The following is a 12,439-nucleotide window of genomic DNA, read 5'->3' as shown; positions in this document are numbered from 1 at the left end:
AGGACTGCCAGTTAAGCAACCTTATCAATTCACTTAAATTTAGTCTGAAGCAAAATTTTTAAATACAAAACTGATGAAGAAGTCTACATAGTATGTAAATTTTCATTATGCCAACACACAGTGGGGTGTTATGTTTTTTTTTCATCAGAAGCTTCGTGCATTAATCTATTTTTACATAAAGCAGCAAAATGCTTTACCCCTTACTCCTACTATGCTCACCTACATCGATTAAAAATAGTTTGTGCGACAAAGTAATCACCAGTTTCTAACTTGGTTTTCTCTCCCTATTAATCTAATTAAGAAACTGGTAACACTTAGCTATTTATAACCAGCAAAATCTCCATTTTAAAAGATGAAAAGCCATGAATTTGCCTTCAAACATGAAGTGTGCTTGAAGTTGAAAACAGAGAAGTATCATTGAGGCAATCAACTAGATGCACTGTAACCCCCTATTTCCAAGTCACAAATGAGCACACCAACTCCAGAGACTGTTCAACTTCTGTGGCACTCCAGGAAAAATGAACGTTGTTTTCCTCAACAGTCACAGAACTAACTGCTTATAGTTTATTTCCTACGACTTAGTGGCTATAGGACGTTAAATCTGTATTGGAAACATTTTATACCACTTAACCTCACTTGCTTTTTAGTATTCCCATCATTCAGTGGGTCAAGAGACATATGGTTTCAGAGGCTTGTACAAGAATAGCCTGAGCACTGGGATTAGAAAGCCAGAAGACATTCTTGTACCCATTTCAATTCTTGATAAAACATCCTGGTTTAACAAACTGAGAAAAGCTAACAAATAAATTCCAGACTTCTTGCTTACTACTACCAAGAGCACAACTTCTGCACTTTGGAAATGTCAAGCAATTATCAAATTGTTAGAATTTAAACCCAGTGTATTCTATAAAGTATCTGGATGTATTTGTATACTGTTACATATTTTTATATATAAAGTATAGTGGATGTATTTCTCCCAGCTTCAATAACTATAAAACTTTTCTTTTTTTTTTTAAAATCTCAAACCTTGAAAGTGCAGGACTACATGCTTAAAAGTTACAACTCTTCTAGTACGTGATAGCAAAAAAAATAGACTTGATTTATTTTAAAACTGGTAGAGAAAGTCTTAAGGAAATCTTCCTATTACTAATGTTAAAAGAAAAAAAAACCTGTCATAAAATGGAATAGAGACAACTTGATGTAGTGAATCAAACGTGCCAAGGAGGCAGAACTCCCACATGTTAATAATATAGCAGAATATATATTCAATGCTCATTTCTATGGTAACTACTATTGTGGTGAGTAGACATTTGAGAAATTACTTCAACATGCAGAAAAAAAGACGCAAACTTAACTACTGGAAAGATCTGATGTATTAACATGTACAGGTTATTAATTTTGTTAATTTTTACTATCTAACAATCATCCATAATATTGGATGGACATACTGCTTTATTACCGCACTATGGATTCCTGCATAAGCATTTCTTTGTATCTATTAATAGTATATTTCATTTGCCATTTTTATTGTCCAGTCAGCATAATGACATCATCCTGCCTTTTTTGTCTGGCTTGTTTGCTGTTTTTTTTTTTTAAATTAACTTTTACTTCAGTTATGTTGAATGTTGTATCTCAGTTTTCACCGTCTTGCTGAGCCTTTCACGAACAGCTCAGGTCACTGCCCAGATGTGCGAGGGGACCCTTTGGTGATGAGTTGCTGGACTGTTCTGTTTACGGATCTGGACCACAGATGATTTCCACGTCTAACACTCTTGATCCTGTCAGTACAGGAGTCCCTCCGGGGCTTTCTGAACTATACTGTCAATTTTAATTTATGTCTCTTGCCAATATTATCACTTAAATTTAACATCTTCATTCAAAATAGCTATCAAAATACTGTCGCTGCAAAAAAGGAGACTTTCACCTGTATCATCAAGCCAAACAATACATACGAGACAGAAGCCAGAAATGCACTTTACTAGTGAAAAAACACCTTGTCTCAATAGTAGTTTGAATTACTACACCATTAACCCATGCCACCACAACACCACAACTACCTTTGGTAAACTTAACCTGGTTTACAGGCAGAGACAGCTCTGAGATTAAATATCCAAAGTATTTATGAACAAACTTGCCATGAGAATTTAATCAAGATGTGAAACACTGCGATGATGCAGCAGTAGTATCCTGCACAGAGGAAATCCTAACTTACGGGGGCTGACTGAAGGATTGTCTTGACCAAGTGTAAAAAAAGGCCAGCAATCTCCAGCTATACCTGTTTATGAGGACCCCTGAGTATATGTGCCTTGGCGCCTTCACAAGCCGTCCTCATTGCTTCCAGCGACGGTGTTCCCAACAGGTCTGTGATCAAATCCAGCTGTAGGTATGGAACATATAAATTTGAGACCTTAGAGATATATTAATATATTTCACTATGATAGCAGATTCTTAAGCTAACGTAAATTACATTTAAGGTATGAGTCAGTTCAAAACCGCTATTTTACGGATAGTAAATTACAAATATCAACGTATACATTTAGTAGATAGCAAATACAAACATTTGTAATTTCATTGAAAAAGCCCTAACAGAAGCTAATTTTCAAGTTTGGGAGCTTTTTTGTTTACAGGTTTAGTAAAATATTTTATTGCAATTTAGAAGTCAATTTTACATCATTAGAGAAAATTGTTAAGTACTGTTAATGGTGTGTTACTCACTCATTCTAAAACCCAAATATTCTCAATTGAATGTCAGCATTGCATACCAATATACCACACAAAATTAACCCCAAAAAACAGGTCAACTACTACTTTACACGAAATATTTTGCCATCAACAGGAATAAAACCATAGAAAATGGGGAAAAAACCTCAGAACTACAGTACAAACATACTATATAAAAAACGCAAATAAATTAGAAAATTAAGTTAAAAAAAAAAAATCTGTCCAGTACCAGAGGAAGGAAAAGGAGTGGTGCTGGTTATAAGGAAAACAAAAGCTACCTAAAAAAAAGCAAAGATGATGCTGTGTTTAAAACCGGTCTCAACTTTAAATGAAATGACATTTCATTCACCTTTTTCATTTTGGAAAGCAACAGACAAGCTTTCACCATATTTCTACAAAAGTGTGTGCATATGCTCCTTTGGTGAATAAAACCAAACAAACCCCCCTGTGTAAGTCAAGCAAAATAAAATAAAAAAAATAAAAAAAAAGTCTTGTCAGTGGTGAGATCAGCACCCGGGTTCCAAGTGTTCCCTCGTGACCACCATCCACCCGCGCTAACAAGCAACTGCAGAGCTCTCCTCTGAGAATAAACCCATTATCATCATTATACAGGCCTTGTATGCATGAAAATCGCCCGCTGACTGTTGGTATGACATTGTGAAATGTGATTGCTGTTTACACACCAAACTGTGTAACTCTTCAGCTGGTGTGTTCTCTCCATCTTTTCCCCACTCTCCAGCAGAAGCACTAGTCTGTCCAGTGCCTCCAGGTACACCCAACATCGTAACTTGGTACTGAACACGTCTCCTCCCATTTGCCTTGGCACCGCGTGGCCAGGGCTAGCATGACTTCATAGGGGAGTGACAGCAAAGTACCTACGTTCGTAAGGAGATGGAAAACTAGACAGGAGAAAAATCCTAAACCTTGAGGTTTTTAGATGTGGAAAATATATACTTGAGAAATAGACGCATGGAGCTGATACAATAAAAGATCAATGTACTTACAAAATAGAAAAAGCAATATAATAAATTATACCAGCGTATCAGGGAACGTAGACTGTATAAACACCTGTATTTTTCAGCCAACTACTCCTGAAGCACACAGCAATGATATGTTAATCTACGTTTACGTCTATATATATAGATATAGATATGGATATAAATACACACACTTTATTCTAATGGTTACAAGGAAAAACACTGAAAACAATTTTCATAATGATCTCCTGAAAGTTCATGTTTAACATCTCTCAAGATATAAATTCTCTTGTCTTAGCCCATACATTTCCAATACACTCACAGAAGAGTTTTGTTAAGAGGTCTGATTTCATCGATCTAGATGCATGTTATCAGTCATTAAACATATTTTTCTGAAGTATTACAAAATAGATTTTGAAATTTTAGTGTAAAAATAGAAAAAAATGTTACAAAACATTAATTTTGAATTCAACTGACCTCAGTCACATGAATTTCAAGTCTTTCGGGTACATACAATTAATCTACATTATTACATTATTAGTTTAGGTCAGAAGGAGAAGCGCACTTTCAAAGCTAACGTCTCAGCTGCTGCCACCGCCTGCGCTCTGGTTTGCACGGAGCGTCCTGGAGCACAGGCGCTGGGCTCCTTTTAGATAAGACTAACTGGGGGATGCATTTCATGAGAACATCTAAAGGTACTTCATCTGCCAGTGGGCATCCAGCCTGTGCAACCAGACCAGGCTCACTCCAAAGCACATCTCCACTCTGAATTGTGGAAAATGGGGGTGTCAGGTCCTCAGCACCAGCTGCCTCGCTCTACAGATCCCCTCCTGCTGGTATGCACTAATTGCTCAAGTAAACATTGCTGAAGTCAGAAATACAAAACCGGTAGCCAGCAACAAGCATACCCTTGGTATACCGACGTGTGAAACAGCAAGCCTCTCCTCTCCGCATACATGCGTGCCGACACGTCAAAGGCTGGCTGCACAACATGCCAGCAACGCAACTTCATGTACGTGCTACAGCTGATGGGAAATGGCCACACTAGGCTGGCAGCATCTGCCCGATTCTCCTTTCTTCCTGACACTTTGATCCTTCCAAATGGATTCTGCTTACTGTCTTAGGCATGTGACCGGTTATCTTTAAGGAGGATTAAATAATAATCGGCAAAATCAGACTAGAGGAACTGGCTAACCTAGGAAGGTGGTTAAAACTTGGCACTCTATAACCTGCCTTTTACAAAACAGTGTGCAGACTAGTCTATAAAGCAAGCAGAGAAAGGCATTTGCTCCCACAGATAGTCAGAAAATCAGAGATCACCCTTCCCGCACCACAGATGCACTACAAGATAAAATCAGATGTATTAAATGTTTCTGACATATAGCTAAAAATAACTTGTATTTGCACCTTTAAAATGCGTTTTTAAACAAAAATAGAAAGACTGTATGATACAAAAATGCTAACTATTCTAAATAGTATCAGTAAAAAGCAAAAATAGGAGGTGTTAGGAAATACTATATTTGACAGTGTTTCTGATTATCTGAGTCTCAGTATAGATTATCTCATTTCTCACTTTTGTGAGAAATCCCACAAAATCCTTATCAAAAGTTAGTTATTGTAACTTGAGTAAGCAACTTAGATATATTCATCACTTTCAACATGATACCATCCAAAGTTTAAAATACCAAAATCACCAGTTCCAGTCTGGTTTATAATGTAAAGCTTTATTCACTTTCTTCATCACAGATTTGAGTTAAAAATTCCAGTACAATCAGTTTTAAAATGATCTCTTCCCTGGGATTTCTACCAGGAAAACTTTAGCCTGATGATGGCTATCCTGACATTAGAGAGTTTTTGCTGTCCTGGTTAACTCCGCTGGGTGTATGAGATAACCATTTTTAGTGTCCAGTCTATGCTAAGGGGCACGGCACAGGCTTGAGGAAAGACCATAACATTGGCTAGCCCAAGGCACTTCTACAGACTCTATCCACCTTTGAATGGTATTGAATTTCTCAGAACATAACAAATATATATGGTGATCACTTCTTAAACCATTCTACTGCACAGGGATTACAAAAGATCTAGGAACTCTTACGTAACTTTATACAACTTTTCAATGAAATAAAGTGCACACCACCCAAAAAACCCCACCCCATAATGCTATTCTAGAGTTATCTGATTAATGTCTTTGCACTTTAAATTTCAAGAAGGATAGCCAAAGCTATTAAAATCACACATATGTTTAGCTTCAGTATAGCAAAAGATCAAAGATTAGAAAAACAGGAGATCTTAAATATTTTTGAGACTGCAACAGAATAGCTGTCAAGTTAACTAGTAGTTCTGATTACATCGCTGCTTTTCTCCTCTGCAGTCTCTTCGCAAGGGTAAGAGGGGTGTATTTTGGGATGAGGTCTACTTTTTGTGATCATACAAGGTATCAGTGCTGTCTAGAATGACTAGCAAGTCCCTCCTTGGGAACACTACTGCGGTGACATGATAGGTACCACTAGACAGGACACAGCATTGAAAATATATACACAACACAACAACATTTTAAATATACGAGTGTTGAAAACAGCATGCTAATGTGAATGTCTCTCAAACCCGTGAAAATGCTACGTGTGTAAACAAACAAGGGAAGTACAGAGTTTGGAATGTCACCTTTAACAACAGTTTGGAATGTGTTTTTACTTCTTGTCAATCAATATACGTAATCTCACAATTTTAATACCGTGTAGTTTTTGATCTATAGATGAATACTAGCAACATTGAAGATAAACATTTTTATGTCAGCACATCTTGTTCCTTCTCTTCGACAGAGGAGTATAAATGCATCCATCTCTAATATCTTGCTGCAGACATTATTTTCTATCTACTGTAAAAATAGCACTTCAAGATTATTAGAGATATATGTATATTATATTAGCTGGCTTACTGTTGGAATGTGATGAAGTATTCTGGTGCATCTCATGTTTTCATACCTAGCCACAGCTATACAACATAAAAAAATATTCAATACCTTCTTACACAGTTGACCGTTACTAAAATGAAGCAGTCTGAGCAATACTACTAATTGGCAGTTTAAATAGTACAAGTGCCAATACTGTATCTCCAGTTATATCTTGACAGAAAACTTACTACTTTCTCGTATTAGTTGTTACAAAAAGCTTGATCCCGGTTATATCACCTTTACCTTGTCTCAATAAAATGCTACAGCAGGCTTTGGTACTGCAGCAGATTACAGGGGATTACAAAAAAATACACATTTCAAAAGCTAACGTTAATAACCACTACTTTTAATACTGTCTGGAAGCTATCATTTCAGCATTTCAAAGTAGCTTGGTTTTTTGCCTGTGTGTAAACCAAGCAAAACAAAAGCAAGTTTGAGGTTCAAAATGCATCAGTATAACTGATTCCATGAAATTATGCAGTAGAAAAAATTTTAAAGGGAAATTTAATTATACCTGCTGTATGGGACTCTGTGCCTGAAACAATATTCTTCGCCCAAGTAATTCTGCAAAGATGCAGCCTACAGACCAGATGTCAATAGCATTGCTGTAGTGACGGCTGCCCATCAGGATTTCTGGAGCTCGATAATACTGAGTGACAACTTCCTGAGTCATGTGACGAGATTCATCTAATTCTTCCACCCTGGCCAATCCAAAATCACAAATCTAAATTGAGAAGGTAAATAAAAAAATTAAAATAACCAAAACACTTAATGCATTTCAAATAGGTAACCTTCTGGTAACAAAGCAGGAAATTCCAAACCAGCATTTAAATAAATCAGATAATCTGCTGTAACTACATGAGCAAAGGGAAAGGGGAATAGGAAGAAATTATGCTACTTTATTCCACATCCATTTAAACTTTCTACAGTTTTATTTGAAATCACAGTACATTTTTAGTTGGCATCACAATATTTATAATCTAAAAGATTAAAAAACTCACACTAAAAACAAAATTTAAAATACATACTGCCAACCTCTGGGTGCAGAATATTTCATCCCAAACCAGATTTCATTTGTTCATGATATGCCTCAAAATGTTACAGAAAGATTCAGCCTTCTACTCACTTTGGCTTTGAGAATTTTTTAAAAATTTCTTGAACCAGAAGGGTCAAGAAAACAGACCAAAACTTTCACAATCAGAATGTTTAGCAAATCAATGAAAACAAAACTTAATTTTTTTTTATATTTGGCATAGCTGTACAACATGCCTAAGCCCTCCAAAATTTCATACACCTACGAAGTTAACGGAAGAGTCTTGGGCATTCTGTATCGTCTTTGCTTTGACTAGCACACTGAACACTAACATTGCGATACCTGAAGAAACTGCCTGCCTTTCTCAACTGCTGAGGGCACAAGAGATCCCACGCAAGTCAAACAAAAGAATCATGTCTATCTTGCTTTCACAGATTTGGGGAGAGGCAGGGAGAAAAGGGGAAAGGAAGATGTTTGTTTCATTTATAAAGAATCTGTGAGATTTTTTTTTTCTTTTAAAATGACTTTCAGGAAAAGTGTTCATATTAAATGTTTTTGTTTAAAAAAATAACAACTGATTTATAATGAACAGCATATACATATGTACATTTTCAATAAATTTAAGTAGCACCTTAAGAACACAGTTGCTGTTCACAAGTAGGTTCCCTGGTTTAATGTCTCGATGTAAAATGCCAGCAGAATGTAGATATTTCAGACCTGAAATATTAAACGAAATTAAAATAAATACCTTTTTTCCTTTTAAAAGAAGTTTAAAGCTGACAATATTTTCCTGGAAGGTCTTGCAACTCCCGATCAGCAAAGACTTTGCAGTGGCTCATTCTTTATAGGATTCTAACTTCCAGTCTCTAGTATACACTCAGTCACTCAATGAAAGGATAAAACTTTTGGAGTATACAAACTAGACAGAGCAAGTAACTTAAGTAGTCTTTTTGGGGGGGGGAACACAACCCAAACAAAAAACCAAAACATCCTCTCCCTGGTCATGACCTGGATACTCTGCCAATCACAACACGGGAATATTGACTTATACCTCTTACTGCTCTGTTTCCCAGTAACAATTTTAACTTCTGCAGCACTAAAATTTACTTAATTTACTACGTAACAGCTGCACTTCAGAAATAAACTCAGATTAAACCCAAGCTAATCTGCATATTTAAAAAATCACTTTTTTCAAAGTAAAATCTCATAAGCCAGCAGCAGATAATGTAAAACAAGGCTAAGAGACTATAGGCCCAAATTACAGTAAAGCCTAGGCCCTCTTCTTAACTTTATTAGTGCAAAAATTCAATGCTAGAGCTCATGAACTTAGGACATCTGATCACAGCCATTGGGGATGTTTCTAACATTTAGGTGGTTAGGAAAGAAAGATAACCTGTGCTCCCTGTGTGCTTTTGCTGTCCCTGAAGCTGTAATTCTGATCTTTTTAAGAAAATGAAAGTAATGCAGAAAGCACGTCACTAAAAAGTACCGTCGAAGAAAGTACACCAACATGAAGTTGTTTATGCACATGAACTACAATAGTAGACAAAGCATGGAAAATTGAAAAATGGCCATAATTCAAGTAGGGTCAGATAGAGCAAAAATAAATAATAGCATTATACTGGGGAACACTAAGCTCTCAGGCCAAATGCCTGGGCAAATGGAATGAGAATTCAAGTAACTCTTGAACAAACTTTAACTGACAGTTTTGCATTGCCATTTGGATAGAAATTAGAGTTTTGAGTGTTCCCCCAGTCATTAAACTCAGTAATCACAAAGGCACAAATGCCTTTTCTCCTTTAGGAGCATAAATCTTTTCTCTAGTACAACAGGTACCTGGAATAGCCCATACTATTTCTGGATATAATTTAGATATCTTTGCTCTGCTCTTTATGAATACAATCTACTATTTATTTACTACCAGATCAAACTGACTCTTTACTTTCAGCTTATTCCAGTGAAAATACTCAAATAAAACCAATGGAAAAACAACTGGGCTAAGACTGATCAGATGTTCAAAAGACAAGCACAATAATCTCATTTCTTGGATGAAAGTTTCCAAATGGACTAAAAAAAAAAAAAATCCAGTTTAAAATTACTATTATGGCAAATTGTTTTAGCTAAAAATCAAACTTTAGTGGACTGTTCCATAACAATTTAAACTAGACTGTTCTCCAGAATACCTTAAGTGGGTATAGTTACATATATTTATCAATTTGGCTCAGTTTAGGTGTCCTTTCTGTACCTTGATTCAAAAAGCACTGGAGGACTGTTAAAACACACCCACCCACCTTAAGATTCTCACAGGCCGTTGAAAAAGCCTTTGCAGCTGAAGTGTAAGTCTTGCCATCTCTACCCTTGACTATGATGGAAGGCAGCAGGGCTGCCATATTCTTATAACTAGAATAATTAATGCTTGCTATTCATTCATAATACGAAATAAAAAGAACAAGTTTCCACGGGAAACTTATTCAAGATGAGAATGTCTTGAGCATAAACATTAAGAAACAGAAAGAAGAAAAAATACTACTACTACATAACTTTAATTAAATTTAAAAGAAGAAAAATTACCTCTTAAAATCTGGTAAAGAAAAACTTTGACATGATCCGAGCTGAGTGGCTGAGGAGAGACGATAATCTTATGGAGGTCACTCTGCATCAATTCAGTGACAACATATCTTCAATTTTTTAGTTAAGGCAAAAGCAGAAAGTCCAGCACATAATCTCTTGAAACATTTACTCTAACTCCTAGGAATTTGAGCTCTTACAGGTCAGAGCTATCGAGTAAAAAAAGAATAAAGCTTCTTCAGAGGTCAAGTCTCCAGACTCTTACAAGAACAAAAATAAAAAACGGCTTGTGAAAGAAAACAGATTACTCAATAAAGTAGCGTTTGCATTAAGGTAGTTGTTACAAAATTATTCCAAAGTCAAATTACGACTCAGAAAACAAAATTAAATTTTATTATAATAACGGCACCTTGAAACCTTTAAATTTTTCCTTAAGATCAGTAAGCCACAAATTACAAACAACTAAAGTAGCGTCTTCATAGTGGACATACAACAGCATGGTTTAACCAGACAAACTGGCAAGTGCAAGCCTGTGAAAGTCGGTTATCAAAAGTACTTTTTGCAGGTTGCTACACGATTGGTAGTGAGTGCAGACTTCTAAAAATACATATGCTTCCCTAAATCTACCCAGTACCCACTATTTTACCTTCTCAAGCATCATATACACACGCATACAAATCCCAATCATAACACCTCTTCTGGGTTATAACAGGAGAAGAAAAAGAAAAAAAAAACCCCAAACTTCTATCTGGAGGAAAAACTAAACAAACAGAAACCACTATTTCACGTACTCATAGACATGAAGAACGCAGCATAGTCGTGCTCACTGATAATTTACACAAATCTTTGAAGATACAAAGAGTTATATATGCTGTGGCTTATACTAAGGTAAGGTGTGGATGAAGAAGGGTATTGTGTTTATTCAGGAAGCACTAAAAGTACTAAAAATATAATGTTTCAAAAATGCAGAAATACGGAAGACACAAGCAGCATATCTTAACCCACAAAATCAATATCATAGTGTCAATTTCCTGAATATGTTACAGTAATAAAACACATGCAAAAATCGTTACGATAAATACTTGGGATACTACAGACATACACTGCCTATGAGTTGTACAGGACAGTTAGCAACAGACAGCTTTTACTGGGGCCAGCGATGAAGAGCCTATCGAGTTGCAGAGAAGCTGCCTCGGCTGTACTCCGCTTCATTCACGAGCAACACTGGTAAATTAAGTTTTGATTTTGGAGCTGTGGTTCAGAACAGAGTTTAAAGCAAAACCACCGCACCTCAACTTTCAAGAAGGATTGAACTTGCAATACTGAGAATTTTCAACTTCTGCAACAAATAAGCTTGATAATTGGGAAACATTACTGCTTTAAAAGCTACCTTTAGGAGTCATATTTGAAACAAAAATCTCTGATATTATTACATTTGTGGCTGAAGAAGGTAAAACACGGTAGCCATATGTTAACTGAACTTCTACTTTACAGCATGGTATCAAATGTCTCACCCCTGCATTAGGCATTAAGCATTACGAGTCACACCAAGCCCTGCAATGTTCAAAACAGACAAAAATGCGGCAGAGAGGTGGTGCACACTGCCAAGGTCATGCAAAAGATCAAGGAGAGAGTTAGAAATGAAACTGCATCTCCTGGGCCCCAATCTAGTATCTCCCTTGGTGTACCAGGTTCATTCACAGTTCAAGGTAAAGCAGTAGTCGGCTCTCAGCCCTCCAAAAATACAAACTGATCAGCTGTAAGAGTCGGCGACAGCTCAGTTGCCCTCCTCCGACTGGGTGCCACCTGCACGCTGGAGCGTGTACAGCTTTGCCTTCCACTCTGCAGGAAGAAACTGGCTTTTGCTGTGCATGAGGAAGTTACACACTTCAGTTCTACTCGTCCTCCGTATCTGCCACGCACAAGCTCCAGTAACTTCATGAACTCATCGACCTCGTGGTGGTATTTTTACGAGTGTGCTGTCCTGACCTTTTCTCTGAAAGCAAAGCTAACTAGGTCAACGCTGAGGGGTTTGTTTTGTTTTGTTTTTAAATCTCACCATTATCGTGTAGGAGCCTATCAGTTGGTTCAACGCTCTTTATAACCAGCTCTGCTACCTATCAAGTCTGAAATATAATAGCAAATCCTGACTTCAGTTAAGATATTTATCTCTCAGTAACACAGTAAGCA

The 12,439-nt window shown here is 36.6% G+C and overlaps 1 protein-coding gene across 1 annotated transcript in view; it reads right to left on the bottom strand.

The window, feature by feature from the left end:
• NLK (nemo-like kinase) overlaps window positions 1-12,439 on the bottom strand; it is a 65,316-nt gene that overhangs the window by 9,109 nt on the left and 43,768 nt on the right. The window contains exons 4-7 of the mRNA XM_009318808.1: window positions 10,253-10,359; window positions 8,313-8,398; window positions 7,163-7,372; window positions 2,276-2,377 (exon numbers count right to left, since the gene is read on the bottom strand). Coding sequence (XP_009317083.1) covers window positions 2,276-2,377; window positions 7,163-7,372; window positions 8,313-8,398; window positions 10,253-10,359 — 505 coding nt within the window. The remainder of the gene's footprint in view (window positions 1-2,275; window positions 2,378-7,162; window positions 7,373-8,312; window positions 8,399-10,252; window positions 10,360-12,439) is intronic.

The sequence above is a fragment of the Pygoscelis adeliae genome, unplaced genomic scaffold (assembly GCF_000699105.1).
Source record: "Pygoscelis adeliae isolate BGI_AS28 unplaced genomic scaffold, ASM69910v1 Scaffold392, whole genome shotgun sequence".
NCBI classification, from domain to species: domain Eukaryota; kingdom Metazoa; phylum Chordata; class Aves; order Sphenisciformes; family Spheniscidae; genus Pygoscelis; species Pygoscelis adeliae.
This window is presented reverse-complemented; position numbering and strand designations above follow the sequence as displayed.